Source organism: Otolemur garnettii, unplaced genomic scaffold, assembly GCF_000181295.1.
Source record: "Otolemur garnettii isolate 467f Iridium unplaced genomic scaffold, OtoGar3 scaffold00141, whole genome shotgun sequence".
Taxonomy (NCBI): Eukaryota; Metazoa; Chordata; class Mammalia; order Primates; family Galagidae; genus Otolemur; species Otolemur garnettii.
This window is the reverse complement of record NW_003852536.1, coordinates 4190814-4211253: the sequence shown is the minus strand read 5'-3', so window position 1 is coordinate 4211253 and position 20440 is coordinate 4190814. Positions and strand designations below refer to the sequence as shown.

General features: G+C 37.9%; 1 protein-coding gene across 4 annotated transcripts in view; it reads left to right on the top strand.

The window, feature by feature from the left end:
- The window catches only part of SDCCAG8 (serologically defined colon cancer antigen 8), a 227402-nt gene that overhangs the window by 50183 nt on the left and 156779 nt on the right, over window positions 1–20440 (top strand). For all 4 annotated transcript variants that reach the window (XM_023518537.1, XM_003798811.3, XM_023518539.1 and 1 more), the window contains 3 exons: window positions 1134–1272; window positions 11714–11866; window positions 19640–19774. In XM_023518537.1, coding sequence (XP_023374305.1) covers window positions 1134–1272; window positions 11714–11866; window positions 19640–19774 — 427 coding nt within the window. The remainder of the gene's footprint in view (window positions 1–1133; window positions 1273–11713; window positions 11867–19639; window positions 19775–20440) is intronic.

The window sequence follows — 20440 nt, the reverse complement described above, 5'->3', positions numbered from 1 at the left end:
ATTTTACCTTTTAAGAGATTAAAAAAAAAATACGGTCATTGATTAAGTCTAAAAGTAATTCAGATTCAGACTTTATAATCTTCCATGATTCTTTAAAACTTGCTTTGAAAAAAAAACTCATTTCGCTCTTTTCTGGTAGTTGAGAACTTGGCAATGAAAAGAAAACTGGAAGCATTTATTTCAAATGAATCTGAGACTACAGTTTAAAACTTGAGCTCTTTAACAAAGCATGGAATAGCATATGTGGCAATCCCATATGTTTCTGCTTTGTGTGCATAGAAAGTTTCCCACCTCACTTTCTCTTTGGTGTACTGGACATTTTTATTTGGTCAGTAAATTCCAAATATTCTGGAATATTTTATATGGGATCTATTTAACCTTTGAGATTGAATCCTTGCTATTTTACATGCCAGAGCATTTTGGCATGTGTAAACCTTCTATCCTCACTAAACAGCTTAGCTTAGGGTACTTCTGAGAATTGCCGAGGAGGAGGTGGGGCTTGGCAATGAACAACTCCAGTGGAATAGGACTGTATTGAGTTGTGAATGTTAAATGCATAACCAGGGAATTTGGGGAGTTCAGAGTAGTACTACCTATTGGAAGAAAAGAATGTGTTCCTAAGTAAGTGAAAGAATTTAATTAAAATAGAGGGCAGAAACAGAATTGTGGAGAAAGATGAAAAGGAGAGGATATATGTTTGTTGAATTAAGTGAGGGAAGAATCAGCAGCGTGAACAGAAGTCTTAGTCCCTTCTTAAAATGGCGACTTCTACTTGGAGGTGCAATCCCCACCTTCCCTACTTTGTTGCATTTTCTCTTTCATCATCCCTCTCCTCTCTCTTTTAAACCTGTTTGCTCCTTTCTGAGATTGACTCTGCAGCCCTCTGCACAGTAGGCTGCTGTCCCAGGCAGATGCAGCAGGAATGCACTGTGAGTGCCTGCAGCCCTTCTGGCTGCTCTGCTTGCTGCCCACGTCAGGACAGTGACCTTCTCCGGAATGCGCCTTATTTAATGCATGCTGAGCTGACCCACCTGGCTCTTCTAAGATGTATTAATACTTTTTCCTTCCGACGTATGAGTACATGATCATGTGATCATTCCTTGTTTTGAATGTCCTTTTTTCTCTGCTAACAGAGAAAGAGATGACTTGATGTCTGCGCTAGTTTCCGTACGGAGCAGCTTGGCAGATGTGCAGCAGAGAGAAGCTTGCGCTTACGAACAGGTGAAACACGCTGTGCAAATGACGGAGGAAGCCAATTTTGAGAAAACCAAGGCAAGTCTAATAAGGTGCAAATAAAGACATCGGAGAATTGCTCTTTTCTTTTTTTCTTCCGAGTTATGTCTTTGGTTATTCTTCCATAACGAAACTCTCTTTTCCAAACACAAAGTGAATACCAATCTGTTAATGTTGACTTTCTAAATTAAACAAATTTGCTTTCTGGAGAATTCTCATTCTTCGGCAAATACTCTTGTTGTATCACTTGTTCAGAGAATGTAGTACCATATGGTATGGTAACATACTTTGAGAGATTTGTAAGCTTAATCTTTTTATTTGCTGATAATTTTCAATGCTGTGAAAGTATTAATACCCAGTCACTAGTTTGTATATGTTCATATGACTAAAGACAAAGGTTTTTCCTGCACACATGGGAAATTTTGAGAACATTCAAATATGCCATAGCCAATAATACGTGTGTATTTAACAGCATCTTTATCTATGAGTATGCATTCACTGTAAGCTAACTCAAGCATACTTAACACTGGTGATAATAACAGTCAACAGTGATCATTGTTCTAGGGACTTTGACTAATAGGTTAGTGTTGATTCCTTGCTATGTTTGGAGGCCGTACCTTAATCTGTTAAAGGTGCTATGTATTTTCCCTAGACACACTAGCTACATTTCAAGTGCTTCATGACCACATGAAGCTAGTGAGATTACCATACTAAATAGTGCAGATATTGAGTATTTTCTTTATGATGAAAAGTTCTATTGGATAGCAGTGGTCTATGACTTATAGGAATGTCAGTGTTTTATTAAAATATTAGGGCTGTTCAGGTGTACAGTAAGCCTCTTGTCAGCCGTTGCCTTATCCAGCCCTGACTCATTAGTAGTGGCTCTCTGCCTTCTGAAACTTAGTTTTAGTTCTGACCAAGCTCCCTAACATGCTTTGTTTCCTTAAACACTCATGTTTCTTCATTTGTTCTTAACTCTGGTGGTCCCTTGATGATATCAGGACCCTTTAAACCTCCAGCAAAGGCCCATTTGTCTTGATTTCATCTCGAGTGTCTATGATGGAGGAATCAGCATTTATGAAGGAGAAATCATTCCTCACTGCCATTTCCAGGGCTTTGCTTTGGCACCTACTTTCACTACCATTCATTCCTCTTTGAAACCAGTGTTGCCTCTCTTTTCACTAGTCCTCATCAATAAAAGCTCAGTCTGTAATAGACTTCTCTGCTTTAGCACCTGACCCTTTCCCCCTCTGCCTTATTTCATCATCCTTAAAGGTTTCCACATCTATGTTGTTAGTCTATGCAGTGCCAGCACTCTCTGGCCTCCTTGACTCTGAGACATTCCCCCTACTTTACTGTAACTCCCACATGAACTTAGTAACCAGTTCCTAAGTGCAAATCTGATGTTTTCTGGATATTTTTTTCTTATTAACACTTTTCTTGTTCTGAGAACAGCAATCTCTGGATTTATATGTTACGATAGCCTCCTAACTTGCCTCCCTACCCCCCTCCTTTCTCTACACTGCAGCCAGAAGTGATCTTTCTTGAAGATAGATTTGATCATGTAATTCTCTGATTTAAAACTCTTCAGTGAATTTCCATTGCCTTGAGGATGATCTCCAGATTTCTTCACATAGTTATGAGGCCAGATGTGGCTTCCTTCTCCCTTCCAAGGTTGCTTCTTACTCTGTCCTGTCACACCCTGTTCCCCTGTACATTTTGCCATTATCAAAGGCAGGAGAGTTCAGTGCTTGAGTATGAGCTTGTCAGAGTTAGCCCGACTTAGATTCAACTTCTAGCCCCACCATTCACTGGCTGTGTGACCTTGGACAAGTTATTTAACTTCTCCGTGTCTCAGTTTCTCCTCACTGTAAAATGTAGAAATATATGACTCACAGGATTGTCAATGAGGGCTACATTTCAAAATGTGTATCAGTTATCTTGTAAAAAGCCTGGCACAAAATATTTTCTCAGCAAATAGTGATGATGGTATGATGGTATGATGGTTATAATCCCACTGATTAGCCTGTGCTCTTTCCAGCTTCTGGGTCTTTGTACAGGCCATGCACATTTTATCCACTTGACTGCCTGGATATTTCCTCCATCCTTACATGTCTTAGCTTGTGTGGCCCTCTCTCTAGAAAACCTCAGCTCACCCATGTCTAGATTTGATATACTTCTTATGTGCTTTTATAACAGGGTTCTCTTGGCACTGTTGACATTTCTGGCTTCATAATTCTTTATTTTGGAGCCTGCCCGGCAAATTGCAGTAGCATCCCCCAAATTATGACATCCAAAGATGTCTCCAGATGTCATTGCTCTGGAGGAGAGATTTGCCCCCAGTTGAGAACCACTATGTATTGCAGCACTTATCAAAATATATTATTGTGGCTTATTTGTCTATATCCTTCATTAAATTTTAAAATCTCTGACAGTAAGGAAGTTATCCATCTTAATCACTCTTCCATCTCTAGCATACCACACAGAGCTCAGTACATGGTAGGTACTCAGTAAACATCGACTGATGAAGGGACTCACATCTCACCAGTTTCCTAGAATTCCTTTATTCCTTGTTTAGACAGTCTCCCTCTGTCACCCTGAGTAGAGTGCTGTGCCATCATAGCTCATGATAACCTCAAACTCCTGGGTTTCAGCAGTCCTCTTGCTTCAGCCTTCTGAGTAGGGACAAAATATAGGTGCCTGCCATAATGCCTGGCTAGTTTTTCTATTTTTAGTAGAGATGGGATCTCATTCTTGCTCAGGCTGGTCGCAAACTCCTGACCTCAGGAGATGCACCTACCTTGGCCTCCCAGAGTGCGGGAATTACAGGCATGAGCCACTGTGCCCAGCTGAATTCCTTTGTTCTTATCTTTCCACTTTTTCTACCTTGCCAGTGCCCAGTGAAAATTAAGCTCAACCATATATATGTTTTCCTATTGCTACTTTCAGCCTACCAAGCATTGTTGAAAAAAGTTACTTAAGAGAGCCGCTGAACGTGTTCCACCAGAGTAATACCAGTCACCCGAGGTCCAGTTGAACAATTATTTTTCTCTGTAGTCTTCTATCTTATATACTCTACTCATTTTTCTCACTTCCCCAACTCCACTGCTAGGTCCTCACTCTGAACAGATGACCCACTTCTCACTTTACTAAAAATAGGACCAACTGACCACAGCGTCTTTAACATCTTCTTCCTCAAGCTTCCTCAAATGTCCATCCTACTCATTTTTTTCCCTTGCTTTTCTGGCTCTCTTATTTCTCACGATGAATCACTTCTTCTAGGTTCTTGATGTCTTCCAGGGTTTCAGGGACCCTGGAGCCATTTGCCATCACATCTTCCTTCCTTTCCTCTTTTCTATTTCCCCCCGTCCCATCTACAGCGGTTATTTCTGTTTAAGCAAAAAGCAGCCTTCACATGACCATTTTCCACATAATTTACTACCTTCTGGCCATCATTTCACTGGCAGACTTTTCAAAACAGGTGTCTCCTCTGGTAGCTTTCCTTTCACTTCCAAACACATTGTAGTTGGGCTTGAGCAGATTGTAGTGTGATTCCATGCTACTGACTTGCTTACTCCCTGGTCACATTCGCTTCCTGATTACCAACCCAGCGACCTCATCTCAGTCCTCACTGGACTCAAACTAATTTTGGAAGGTCATGACATATTGACCTTTTCCCTTCATTTAGCTGATACTTTACTCTCAGAGGTCCACATTGCATTATTCATTTTAAGTTTCCTTCAGTTTGTTTCCCACAAGCCTTAAATGTAGATATTCCTCAGAGTTAGTTCCTGACTATGTTGCCCTGATTTCCTGAGATTCACATGTCCTTTTGTGGCCAAACTTTACCATCGTTTGAACACCCCTGGATTGCACCTTTATCTGCCACTGCTTTCCTGAGCTTCAGCCCTGCATTTCTTGCTGCTACTAGATCTCTTATATGGAAGACATTCTACTTGCATCTGAAGCTGCACACCCAAATTACTAATTTTCTCTACCATTCCTTTTCCTTCTACCATTTTCTGTATTTACTTTTCAAATAATGGTACTGCCATCTTTACAACGGCCCTAGCTTGTGTCCTTTAAAATATCTTGGCTCTTCCCCATCACTTGCTCTTTAATATCCATCAGTTGCCAAGCTTCATCCCTCTCTTCAGAGTCCCTGTTTAGCTGTACCCGCCTTTCCCACTGCCCTGGTTCAAGTCTTCGCATTCTCTTGTGCAGCCTGTGCAGACTACTACAATCACTTTCTAACTCATTTCCATCAGATTTCTTCCAGTTACAGTGTATCTGTCACGGTGGTGCCATCTTTCTCTTTAGGTAGCAGAGGAGAAGATAAATCCTTAGCGTAACTTTTCAGGTCTTTCACAGTCTGCCCCCACTCTCACTTTTCTAGATTTTCCTTTCGCTACACTCTTTCATATAAGCTGTGCTGTTTTTCAGAACATGACCTACAATTGGCCATTTTCATGAATTTGCTTGTGCTGCATTTTCTAACCTGTGTTCATCTGTGAAATAACTATTCAACCTATGAGGCTCAACGCAAATGGCAGTCTTCCTAGAAGATTTCCCCAGCCCCTTCTTATTTGAATTAACCTCTTCTTCCTGCATATTCCTATTGAGGATGTGTATAGTGGCTGTGTACATAGTTCTCTCCACCAAAGACCTAGAAAGTCAGGCAGGTCGGTGTCATCTATTACTATGCTCCTCACATCACCAGTTACATCTTAATTGCACAATAAATGTTCATTGAATTGAATTAAGTCAATTGTTAGTTTTAACTATTAATGTGAAGTTTTATAATTAATGCTTTTTAAAATTTAACAGTTAAGAACAAGCAAGGCTACTGTGTATTCTGACTCTGTAGCATTTTCAGTAAATTAAGAAAAATGGATGCAAGGATTGATTATTAAGCACTGTACAAAATGTAATATGGGTTTAGTAGTTTCTATCCAGAAGGTATTTAAGATTTTTGCTTTCTGAGAGTATTAAAAAGTCAGATGACATCCATATTTTAATTTTAAAACCAATTGCTTTTACTACCAAATTATGAAATGGTGTCTTTGTTCTTTAGTTCCTTGACATTTGTTGCCATCTAGTGTGCTATTTGCATATTGCATGCTAAGTAAATAAAAGGAATTATTTTATGTGTTTACATTCATAGTGGTAGTGAAAATGCCTGAGGATTTTATAAGAAAAGAAATATGTAATATAAGAAAATTTCAGTGCGATGCAAAGATTCTTATATGAAACAACTTTGGATCAACTCCTTACTCTTCTACTTCCTAGGTCTGTGATTTGGGCAAACTTGTCTCAAAGGCTCAGTTTCTTCAACTGAGTTGTAAGAACCACTTAAAATTTATTAAGTGGTTAGTTAATGAATAAATCTCAAGTATCCCATTGAGCAAAGTAGCACATAGTAAGTGCTCAAAAATGTTTGTGTTTAAAAATTGTAAGTTATGGCTCGGTGCCCATAGCTTAGTGGTTAGGGCACCAGCCACATACACTGGGGCTGGCGGGTTCGAACCTGACCTGGGCCTGCTAACACTACAATAACAGCTACAAAAAAACAATAGCCGGGCATTGTGGCAGGCTCCTGTAGTCCTACCTACTAGGGAGGCTGAGGCAAGAGAATCGCTTAAGCCCAAGAGTTTGAGGCACTATGGCACTCTACCAAGAGCGACACAGTGAGACTTTGCCTCAAAAAAAAAAAAAAATTAAGTTATTACAACTGGGGATAATTTTAAAAGGGAAAAGAATTAACCTGAGAATAAATGAGGGTGGAAAGATAAAGGCTTTTGCAGTGACACCCTGGTAATGCTATGAAAAGGGTAACCAGGCCTTTTCTTATGGCAAGGGAAATTATCAAGAGACACTGTGGGGGGAGGGGTCCTGAGGTGCAGGATTTGGCAGGAAGTCACCGTGAGCATATCTGTCATGAGATAACCCTCAAAAGATTTTTTTTTAATACCAACCTGGTAGGTTAAATAAATGTTCCCTAAAACTTTTTCTGTCCTTTTCACACATCCGAGTTACTCTGTTTCTTGGATTACAGTGAATCAGAAAGGCAGGAATTAGAAACATGGAGTAAGAAGAAAATCAGAGAAGCATTGAGCATTTGGTTGCAGTCACAGGCGTAGAAAATAATGCTTCTTGACATGCACATTATCTGCTGCAAGACGAAAACAAATTATAAATATCTTGAAAATGGCAGATGGGATAGGCTTATAAGTTTCTGGTAAGCGAAGTTTTATAAATTAAAATCAATAGCTTGCATTATTTATAAGTTAAATGCCTAAAATATGTTAGTAATTTCTTTTTTATGGGCTCTTCATAAAAATGTTCATAAGTTTTAAAGTTCATGTTCAGAAGTGTGAACTTTGTATTTCTCATAAGATTTTTTTAGCAACCTGAAATGCTCCAAAATCTCATAAGATCTTAATTATTTATTCATGATTTCTTCTATCACAAGGATTTCTAGGAAATTAATCCCAGCTGTTGAGAAAGACTTTTATATGTACTACAACAGGTTTCCTGTTTTAACAGTGTAGTTGACTAGATATAAAATTTTATTTTGGAAAATGTATTGACTCTTTTTTCTTTGAGACAGAGTCTCACTATGTTGTCCTGGGTAGAGTGCTGTGGCATCATAGCTTACAGCAACCTCGAACTCTTGGGCTTAAGTGATTCTCTTGCCTCAGCTTCCCAAGTAGCTGGGACTACAGGCACCCACCACAACGCCCAGCTATTGTTTTGTTGTTGTTCTTGCAATTGTCATTGTTGTTTCAGTTGGCCCAGGCCAGGTTTGAACCTGCCAGCCTCAGTGTATGTGGCTGGTGCCCTACACACTGAGCTATGGGCACTGCCCAATGTATTGACTCTTACGATAGTAGTTTATAATACCCTTTGGTCAATAAGACCAGGACTTAGAGTATCAAGTTTAAATTATGTTTTGAAAATAGTATTAATGTGCTTAGCATATAATGACCACAAATGAAATTTCCCAGAAAAGAAAAGGTCCCTGGAAGATTGAGTCTGGTGGATTGGAGGACAGTGTAATTCTGCAACTCCCCAAGACTTATAGCCATTTCCACCAAGGAAGGGGTTATGCTCAGGGAAAGGGAGAAGCTACCACCTTGGGAACTATTGGGAGAAACAATAGCTGCAGGCTTCCACTTAACTTGGTAACCTAAGAAGGTCTATCACTCAATCATATTTGATTATTCACTTACCTAGCTTTTTCTTTTCTTTTCTTTTCTTTTTTTTTTGCAGTTTTTGGCCAGGGCTGGGTTTGAACCCGCCATCTCTGACACATGGGGCCGCACCCTATTCTTTTGAGCCATAGGTGCCACCCAACTTACCTAGCTTTTGAGAGTTCAGTTGCTATGCCTTTATTGAATGGTTAGGTGAATATAATTAGAGAGTACCCAGATTAGCTGGGATTCTGGAAACCAGGAGAGAGGGAGCCTTAGAATTAAAAGAGAAAGCTTTAATGGAACTAATGTATAAATATTTGTTGCTAGATCCAAATCTTTGAGTATGTGAGGTCTCTTGTAAAAGAGATTGTCTTTAGAAAGACTAAATCACTTTTCTAATTCCAAAGTCTTACTATTTTCTTCCTTGTGACCAGCCATATATATTACAATCACAGCACATAAAAGTAAAAACTACTTTCTAATGTGTAACTATTGGCTATATGCAAGAGATATCAGAAACCAGTTTTGGTCAGTGTTTCATCACTTCTTTCATCCTTACTCATCATCCATTGGTGGTGGCTAATCTTAATAGAAGGCCACCCACAAAACAAAGGCTTTGGCAATGGTTTACAGCTTCTTACATTGTACTTTTTGCTATATCCTCTTATCTTGGCATTAGGCCTCTTAACCTGTCAGGATCATTTAGTGTTCTTTGTTCCTGAGTTGACTGAATTCTTTGAATTGATTCGTGATAGTTGCTCTTCTTGGTAGCCTGATTTCTGGATCTTTAGCAGTCTCTTCCACTGTTCCTGTGTGGTGATGTTGATTCCTGAGGTTTTGTTGAAAACCTTCTGATTATATTTATTAGTTTATATTCAATAATCCTTTTATTTGTACATACCAGTGGTATTAATTATATCAGGAAGAGTTACGAACATTTTTATATTTTCATATAAAATATTTTTCACAAAGGCAATTGCATTTTGAAGCACAGAAGTAACTAAATCAAAATATTTCAAGTTCCAAGGGCTTAAATTGTAGAAAACTTATGCTTTTTCATTCCTTTTAAAATGTAATGTAAAAATTTATTTTCCAGGCATTCTCAACTAGAATTGAATGTCTAACTCCTTAGGAGAATCAATTTTTAGTCATCTTATTTGTTTATCAGTTAATCTGAGACAATTGAATTTTTCCCTCACATGTTTTGCCTGGGAGTACAGAAACTTTTCAGAAGAGACCAAAAGAATTTGAAGTTTAATCCTTTTTAGATGAAGGGAGAAAAATTCACATATCTCAAATTTTTATTGTCTGTATTTATTATAGCTTTCACCAGAGGGAAGCATAACTATGCATAAAACTCGCAGTGCTTACTGAGACCATTTCCATGAACATCAAATGTGACTGTCAAATTTATAATCATGCAGTATGTAAGTCATACAAGACTTGGGTTTCTTTCTACCAATTCAGAGGAAAAGGGGGTGGATGAGGTGGATATTGTAGATAAAAGCCACTGGGAAAAGACTTAAGATACTATGGTACCTTAATTTAATTTGAATTTTTAAAAATTGGGATTTTGAAGTCATATTTTATTCTTGGGCATCATGCATAAAGATATTGTAAATGTGCCCAAAAGGATCTTAGAATGTTTTTATTTCTGGAAATGCACAGTGGGAAATTTTAGACAATTTTAGACAATTATGGACTGTTACTAGAACTGGAGGATGGCAATCCTTGTAAAACTAGGTGAATTCTCTTTTGAGTCTTTCCTTATTTTAACTTGTGGTTATTATATAATTTTTACTTTACTTTGTATGTAAGGGGGTGAACTAAATTTTATTTTAGTTATATGAAAGAAACTTGCAAATTGCTATTGTTTAATCCTATATAACAACAATTAACAATCAACAATTAACATTTGATCTGTTTATCATTTAAAGTAGTCAGACAATTTTTAACCATGATCAAGTAAGAAATCAGTAAAATCAGATACCTTTATATTTCATGGAGTATAAACATGATATGTAATTAAAAATACTAAAAAACAGATCATGCCAAATCTTATAGACAACAGAAAAAGAAGAAATACTTCAAAATCATTCTACTTCATCTGGATACACCTGATATTAAAATTGGAAAAGATATATTATTATAAAGGGAAATTACAAATATATTTCACTTATAAATGAAGATGTGTTTTGAAATTATCTTTTATTTATAAATATTAGTTGTCTATTTTCTGAGACTTTGGTTAATTGAGAGGTTAATTGATGACTCCATACTGCACCTCAGAGTCAAAGCATTCTATAATAGACATACTCTTATTTAACAATGTGAATGTTACTTTTTTTGCATTATTATTATTGCTCAATTAAAAAAAACAAAAAAACCCCAGAAAATGCTCTTGATTTAATGTAATTCAGTTGATCACATTTCAAGAAATATATATATGTAGGAGGAAAGTAACCATTTCTAAACATTACATGAAGATGAAAAACTTTCAAAATTATTTTATGAAACCAACAGAATCCTAACAATAAAACAAAAATAATGGTTTAATTTCCTTTAAGCAAGGGAAATAACAATGATTAAATGCCATCAGATCACATCCATTGCTATTAAGAAAAAAATACTATACCATATGTATCTCAAGAATGCAAGAATAACTTAATGTTGGGAATTCCATTAATCCATTCCAGGGATAAAGGAGGCAGAGAAAATTTCAGTCAGATTCCTAAAGACATTTGATTAAAAAAGTTAAAAAAAAAGTCTTGGTAAAAATTGAATAAAAAATTAATATAATAAAGATCATGTATCTCATATGGTTCAATATTACATGTGAAATACAAAAGAAATTTCCATTAAAGTTGGAACAATATAATTATACTGTAATCTATTGTCATCTAACAATGTTCTGTACGTTTTAGCAACACAACAAAAAAGAATAGAATGAAATGCAGTTAAGAAAATACTAGAGCACTTGGTTCTTCTGATCCCCTTTTTCATAATTCTGACTCATCTGTGGCTCCTCACGATTCATTACCTGAATTTTGTAGTTGATTAGCTGATGTACCCTTAATTGTGAAAATTGAAATATGTGAGTAAATGTAACATTTGGATATTATTTTAAAACCAAGTGGTATTGATAAAACAAGTATGAAATTATTCCAGTGGCCTTAATAGTGAGTTTTAACTATTTTGAGTAAAATTAAATCTTAATTATCTCATTTTTCCCCTTGTTTTTTCCAAATTCTAAACTCCTCTTTTATTCTGCTTTATCCTGACAGGCTTTAATCCAGTGTGAGCAGTTGAAGAGTGAGCTGGAGAGGCAGAGAGAGAGACTTGAAAAAGAAATCACATCTCAGCAAGAGAAAAGGGCCTTGGTAAAAGAGATGATGAGACAAGAAATAACAAAAGAAAGGGAAGACATGGGATCAAAGGTACTGAAGGACTCTGCTTTTATGCACTTTGCAGAAGAATGTTTGTTGTGTTATCATTGGTGATTCTATAAGATGCAGTTCTTAAATGAAATTTAAATTTAAAAACCTTTGCTATAAGTAGTCACATTTCTTATCATTTAGCATTCATAAAAATGTTCTTATAATTTAAGGTTCATAAAAATATATTTTTCCATATATTTCTCTGTAAAGTTCATTCCCTGAACTTTTCAAATAATGCAATCAATTACATTCCATACTATGAAATTTCCTTTCATTGTGCCGTTCTGTTTAATTCCCTCTCTCATATTTACCAGAGGAGAGCAGATGCCTGAGGATACTTAGATTTTATTTCATCATTGGATGAATCAAGGAGAGATAACTCCCTAACTTTATCCCCTAACCTCCTTTTTTTTGAGAAACGGTCTCATTCTGTCACCCAGGCTGGAATGTAGTGGTATGATCATAGGTCACTGCAACCTCAAAGGCCTGGGCTCAAGTGATCCCCCAGTTCAGCCTCTTGTGTAGTGTGGGCGTATACATGTGCACCACCACACCTCACTAATTTTTCTATTTTTGGTAGAGATGGGGTCTCGCTATATTGCTCAGGCTCCTAGCCCCAAATTAAACATGCAGATGTTAAAACACTTCTAAAAAACCAAGTAACAACAACTACAAAAGTAATTATACACTCTGTATGAAATCAACTCTGACAAATTACATGGTGAATAATGACTACAACAGATGAAGGGAGAAATTAAAGGCAAAAGGAACAGATAACATGAAATGTGCAGAGTTTGAAAAAATGGTAACGAACAGGAATTTAGGCTAGTGGATCCTAGCTTAAAATTGATAAAATTAAGCAAAATGTGGTCCATGAAGTAATCAAAACAACAGTGTTATACATTTTCTTTTAAAAGTGGACTAATAGCTTGTATTCCAAATAATGTGTGATTATAATTTTCTGATGTGTGATAACTAAATTATTCAGCAAATATCCACTGAGTATCTGCTGTGTGTAAGGCCATGTGCAGGAGTGAGGATATATGAAGAGAAAAATCACAACTTCTTCCCAGTGTGTTTGGAGTCTTACTATAAACTCTCTTGTCTTCTTATCCTTTTAAAAACATTGTGTGTGTCAAAACCCTACTGTAGGTCAGTCTTCTGCTACCTTCTCTGGCTTTGTCATCTCAGCTGGTGAACATCCCACACCCTTGCAGCTGGCACTGCTGTACAGGGCCTTCAGTATCCATGTTCTTCTGGTGCTTTCCACTAGTCCTCCTCTGCATTCCTCCCTCTCCCTTCTCTCACCACTCAACAGATATTAATTGGAGGGACTTGTAATGTAATGAAAGGACCAGTGCAGTTCCATCAGAAAGCTTGCAGACTAGGAGAGGCAGACATTAAACAAATATTTTCACAAGTGAATTTTTAATTATCATTGTGATAAAACCATAAAGGTTCAATAGAGGGTACCATGAGAATGTGTAACAGTGGAGTTTTGACCCCATCTAGGCAGTCATGAAAGACTACTGAGAAACATATTGGAAAAATGAGACCTGAGAAAGAGCGGTCAGGTGAAGAGTTGAGGGAAAACAATACTCCCCTGACTCTGAAGCTGGAAGACGTACCCTCTAGCGACACAGAGAAAGCCCCAAAGGCTGGAGCATAGGGAACGAGGGACAGAGCACTGGGGAGGAGTTTGGAGAAGTATGCTGGGACTAACTCATGCATAGCCTTAAAGTCCATGTAAAAGATTTATAATTTTATCCAAAAAGCAATGGAAAGACATTGAATGACTTTAAGTTGGAAGGTGTCATTTATATTCGAGAAAAAATAATTTTTTCAATAGATGAGAAGGAGATCCAGAATAGATGCCTAAAGATCGGGAGAGGGGTAGTTATATTTGTCCAAGTGGGAAGTGATGGTATCTTAGGCCCATTTTCCAAAGACTATTTCAAATTACATTATTTTTCTCAAATCCTCTACCATACCACTTTACCCTTTATTCTCAGCAGAAAGTATTACTTACCTGACAAAGAAAATTAAAGCCATTAGGTAATAATCACCTCAACTACTTATCTCCCACCTCACCCCTGTCTTAAAATGTATTTTCACCTGCATTTTTGCCAGTCATAATGGGAAAAGTTTAATCCTATTCCTTCCCCTTCCCCTGGGTCCCATCTCCTTTCACCACCTCAAGAAGCTCATTCCTTTTGTCGTCCCTCCCCACCAACCACCCAACCTTCAACCTTTCCATCATTATAGCTTCTTCCTTATCATCAGGATAATACCTTAAATTTCTCCTACCTGTTGTAAGAAGCAATGTTTCTACTAATATAGTGGTTCTCAGTCTTCAAGACACAAGAAGTTCTAAAACTCTCATTGCCCAAACTGCACCCTAAACCATTACGTCAGAATGTCTGAGAGTAGGATCCACATGTTGGTACTTCTGAAGTTTTCCCAGGTGATTCCTTGTGCAGCCACCGTTGCCACTTCAGTAATCCCATGTCCCTCCTTACTCTTTCTTTAACGGTCAAGTTTCTCAAAAGATTTCTTATCACATCCTGTTTACTCTTCAGCCCCCTGCATTTCAGCTTCTATGCCTACAGTTAATGAGATTATTTCTATTACTGAACTATTACTGTGTTCATTAAAGACCCATTGCTGCTATATTTAATGAATTTTTTAGTTCTTTTTCTCCTTAACAAGTTCTCTTTGCTTGATTTCTTTGAATCTATATTCTTGATTTGAGAGAATAATATATAGGTCAAAAATATAGGTTACTCTGAGTTTAAAGTGCCTTTAGGCAAAGAAGGAGCTTATCCAGAAAGCAGCATGATAGAAAGTTCCAGAGTTCAGCATAGAGCTATAGATGTAGGTGTCATTAGCATTACTATGGCTTTAATTCCATATGTATGGTTATTAATTCCTAAGTCTTTATCTGTTGAGCCCCCAAACCAGCTCACTTACCTTTTTCCCTATCCCAGCAGACCCACTACTCGTTCAGTTGCCCAACATGAAGTTCCTGCTATCCTTTCTCCTTCTTCTCCCTCCCTCCACACATCTCATTATCACCAGCTTCTAGAGATTTAGGCCCCTGAGCACTTCACATTTCCCTGTCTCTCCATCCCACTGCTATCCATATCTCACCCTCGGATGATTCCTATAGCGCCTGTGGTGTCCCTGCCTCCAGTCTCACCTCCTTGCCATCTGTTCTCTAAACCACAGGTAGGATGGCCTTTCTGAAATGCCCATCTCTTGCTTTAAAATCCATCCTGTCTCCCTACAATGGTGGATAAAATGTAGGGTCTCTTAGCACAGAATAAAGACACTGCAGCAGTCGTCCTCTCTTTGGCTCACCTGTCTCTCCTCCCTTCATTTCTCTTCCTCACACTTGCACCATATGGAGCGAGTTGTGCTTTCTTAACCATGCAGGCACACCCATCTGTCTTACTGTCTTCTGTGACTGATCCTTCAGAGTTCTTGGTACTCCCTCCTCTTAGAGTCCCCCAGAGCTGAATTGGGACCCTCCCCTGTAGGCTCCCTATCATAACTCAGATGCTTGTTGGGTAGTTGCCTCCCCTAATTCAATATAAGCCCCTTGCATGTGTGGTCTATAAACATCTTCATTGCTTGGTACGTTCCTCTCACAAAAAATGTGCTCAGTATACAGGGTAGACATTAAGTTCATGTGCAATTTATTTTGACGTAGTAAATTGCATTTGAACTTTATGGACACCTTGTATATTTGGTGAAAGAATGAAATACAAGGACAAAAACCAGTCTCTGTGCCATTGGAAAGGTATAATTAAGATGCTGGGAGTTCAAAGGATCAGAACTGATTCCCTGTCTGCAAAAGCTCATGGAAGTCTTCGTGAAAAAGATGGCATTTTAACTGAGCTCAGAAGAATAGGTAGAATTTAGAAAGGCAGAGAATAACTGCCCATAACTAACATGAATAAGGCATGGAGAGGGGTGACGTTGTGAAGTGACCATTGTGTGAGAGGGAAAGTGGTGTCAGTAACAAAGACCAGCTATTGTTCACACCTAGGAGATGGTGATTTGGGAAACCATTTGCCTTGCTGAGTAGTCCTGCCATATAAAAGTATGTTGATGCGAAATCTAGACAAGAAAGGAAAAGGAATACTTAACTATGTCTGGAAGTATTCCAGGTGCTTTCATATGTAACAGAACCTCTCTCTTATACTGAAGTTGTTGCATAAATAAAGGTAGTATTGAAAATACAGTGCATTTCTGAACCTTATTCATTTAAGTTTATTTTCCCCCCAGTAAGCCTTCACTGACATTTGATTTCAAGGTCCTGTCCTATATAAAGATGTATGAATAAAGAACTGACAATGGTCCTCGCACTGAGGCAAGTGCTCTCACTAGGAGATAGCACAGAGTGTTTTTGGAGTAAAAGGGTTGAGCATTGAATCCAACTTGACCTTTCTGTGTCCTTGAACAATTCACTTAACTCTAAGTTTCAGAGAAATGCAGAATAAAATTGGCAATATTTCAGGGAATAGATAGGATTAAATTAGATAATGTTTTGAAAATATATAATGCCTGCTTTACTGTTGGTAAATTTTGGCTTGTGGCCATTATCATTCTTATTTTAGATAGCTTGCCTTACTGGTTAGATTTCTTGGACCTTCACATTAGTAAAGGCAGATAGGCTTGACTTATAAAGCCAAACTTGAACTCAGGAAAATAACTTAGATTTCTGAATTTCATTTTTTCAACTGAAGATTAATTCAGTATAATTATTTCTCTAGAGGAATTTAAGGAGGTAATGCATATCACACTGCCTGGCATGAGGATGTAATCTAGGAAGGAGACGACTCATAACATTATGAGTCCTACAGCAAACTTCCCTGCCTTCCTAACAGTAGGAATGTTTGTGACACGTAAAGATTTTCCGGCTCGGCGCCTATAGCTCAACCGGCTAAGGCGCCAGCCACGTACACCTAAGGTGGCGGGTTCGAATCCCCAGCCCGGACCCGCCAAACAACAATGACGGCTGCAACCAAAAAATAGCCGGGTGTTGTGGCGGGCACCTGTGGTCCCAGCTACCTGGGAGGCGGAGGCAGGAGACTCGCTTGAGCCCAGGAGTTGGAGGTTGCTGTGAGCTGTAATGCCACGGCACTCTACCCAGGGGGACAGCTTGAGGCTCTGTCTCAAAAAAAAAAAAAAAAAAAAAAAAAGATTTTCCTTCTTTCTTTTTATGTTTTTCTTCTTTTCTTTCTTTTTTTTTAATAAAATTCCATTTGTGTGGGAAGCTGTAGGAGAGCAGATGCTTCTCTCTAGACAGGTTTGAATCAATTCCTCATGAACAGTCCTTGCTGTGCATTTGTTCCTTGTCCTCAGTAATGCTCCTGGGTTGCACCGAGCACTCAGATTTGTTAGTTCATTCAGTCATTGATCATTTATTTGTTGAGTGCCCCTGTGGTCTGTGCATTTTCTCAGTTGCTTTCCTTGACAATTGCCCATTGTTAGAATCCTTAATTCTTGTACAGAGAGTACTGCTTCATACTGTGTTAATACTCTAGGGACTGCTCTGCAGAAATTTCTACCAAGCTCTCCCAACCTGGGTGTCCTTGTCTCTGCCTTGCCCCTGTCAAAGTTTAAAGGACTTCCTTGATGTCAATGTTCCTGGACATCCAGCCGTGTTGCAGCTGTGTCTGTGTTACTTCTGGCTCTGCAACAGATGTGGATGGAGAAGCTCCTACAGTGTAATGTTGACTTCCAGATGGTGGGCGTGGGGGAAAAGAAGGTGTGACAACAGGAGGGGAGCCCTCAGAAAGTGGGTGACAGGAGGTAGCAGACAGGTAATGGGAAAGAAAGGAAGTGATGGGTGGCAAGGAGGGAAACATCAGGAAGGAGAAGGATTTGTTACATGCCTTGTGATAGAAATGGACTAGAATTTGCAAGTAGCAAAATAAATATCTGCATATTGACTTAAAAACTATACAGTGTTAATGTTTACCATCACATGTATCTCCACATAAAAAACATAAGACTTTGAGTAGCTGATAATTAAAGTTTGTTGCCATTATATGCTTCTAGAAAAGCTATGATTATACAGTCACAATGTTTATACTCACAAATTTGAATTTTTAAATTCAGGACGTCCAATTGATATTTTTGATTTGTTGTATGTTTTCGGTTCCGATTGTGTTGTGCACAGGGATACTTGGTAGTTTGTTATTAGTAAAACTAATTGTACTAATTTTTATGTAAAAATTAGATTTGTAGGTAATCTTTTAATGACAAGGACATATAAACAACCACAATTCAAATATAGTTCTCTACAATCTTCTGAAAAGTTAACTAATAACATCTGCCTAAATTAGAAAGCAGCTACCTGGGCTCATTATTTTCATGAGTCAACTTTAGCTATATAACTCAAAGGCAGACACCTATCTTGGTTTTATTGATGTAAAGTTCTTCATTTGTCAAAACTTTGTTTCAATGTTTATTTTTATCATACAACTTTAGACACTGATCTCAGTTATAAAACTGAATTCACACATGTCAGTGGACAATGGTAAATTTCAAATAACATTATGTGAAATTTGTTACCAGTTCTTGTTTTAACAGATAACAACTGATAGATATTACTGTGTATTTTGCTCAGAGTTTAGGTTGCACTTCATTTTAAAACTGCCAGTCCCAGTGAGAGAGTAAGAGCCTAGAAAATTTGACTTTGTTGGAGTAGAGCAAAACCGAATTGCAACAGAAAGCTACAAAAGACAAGTCTAAGATCTATGAAGCATTTCTAACCCAAAGAAGAAAAATGAAAAACCTAATATCCATAGAGTTCCTTGGAAAAGCCATTTATTCTAATTATTCATTCATCAAAATGAATGGAGACTTGGTACTCTGGAGAAACACACCCTTGAGGAACTGTAGTCTAATGAGGAAAACAGTGGAAAATAGTGGAATAAATACTGTCATAGAGGTATTCAGTGGTTGCGAGTGATGATGACAAAGACACGTATCCCGAGGTTGTAGTAGGAGCACACACCGGAGTGATATCCAGAACAGCAAGCAATGAGTACAGCATGAACAACGATCAGTGGGCATGGTTGAGGGCTACACACAGGAGCCAGGACTATACCAGAGGACAGTAGCTGAGTGTGCGAAGGGGCACCGGTCATATTTTGTGCTGGGGACTGGAAGTTAAGGAAGACTCTGGAGGAGGGGAGGTGTTCACTGAGATGTAGTCTATGGGAGAAATGGGGAGAGCTAGATTATGGGAGGAAAAGTGGGATTTGCCAACAAAAGCAAATCCTTTTTGTCCTTTTTGTTGGTGTTGGGGGAAAGGAAGTGGGAGCCATAGACCAGTACCTCTTTCTGAACATACCTTTCAAAATTAATCCTTTTATGCCCTCCATCTGGGACAAGGGTTTAGGAGTCATCTGATTCCTTCCCACCTACTCTGAAATTTATTTATGTCTATTCCATAACGTACTTGGATGTCGTATCTGTCACCTTAGGGTTTCAACCAAAACTTTGATTTTAACATCTTGTCATACATTTTTAAAAATGAGATTAGAGACCAAGGGAATGTATAAGAGGTAAGTGCACCTTTCAGAACATGAGGGACAGATGAGTCAAAGAGGTAGAGAAATGGGCATACCCAATCTATGGAGAAATGACTTCCTGATAGAACTCAGTGACATTCTGAGAATCTGTTAATTCAACAAAGTTTTATTATTTACTTTGTCAAATGGCATTATTGTTTAATTCTTTTATTTCCTTTTATAGATATTGAGCCTCTCTGAGAATATTGCCCAACTAGAGGCCCAGGTGGAAAAAGTTACAAGGGAGAAGATGTCAGCTATCAATCAGCAGGAGGAAATTCAAAAACAGCTTGCTTCTCGGGAATTGGAAATCTCAAAGGTAGAAAAAGAGATTTTAGTTTAATAGTTACTTAAGTAAATATTTTCTTTGAAAAATATTTTAATGTACATGTCTGGTCTGACTATTAGCAGGAAGAAGTTTGGAGGCAAAGAAAAGTTTTGTTATTTCAAGAATAATAAAATTCTACCTAATGGTCGTCCAGCAAACTTTTGTTTCTATAAACAGACCATTTCCTGGGTACTATAAATACAAAGATAAATCAGACACAAATAATATCTTTGAAGAGCTTAAGAGTTAAGATCTCTGTGGAAGAGGCAGACTTGTAAATAAGAATTAACATTACTTTAATTATTGAATACTTGATAAAATTTGTATTTACAAATTAATTTGGAGTGTTTTTTTTGTTTTTTTGTTTTTTTTTTTGCCATAGATAGCATAGGACTAGGCTTCGCAATAATTGTCAAAGACGTACAGTAGAACCTCCATAGCTGACCACCTCCCTATAAGGACTGCTTCCTTTCATAGGCTGGATGTGCACCATGTTTACTCAGTGGAAATTCCTTATGTTGACCACCTTTGTATATTGACCAGTTTGTTGCAGTCCCTTGAGTGGTGTACTTACAGAGGTTCTACTATTTACAACTTGGAAAGTATGCTTAACACAAAAAAATCCTCTACCTCCCATTCCATTTCAGACTTAGTCAC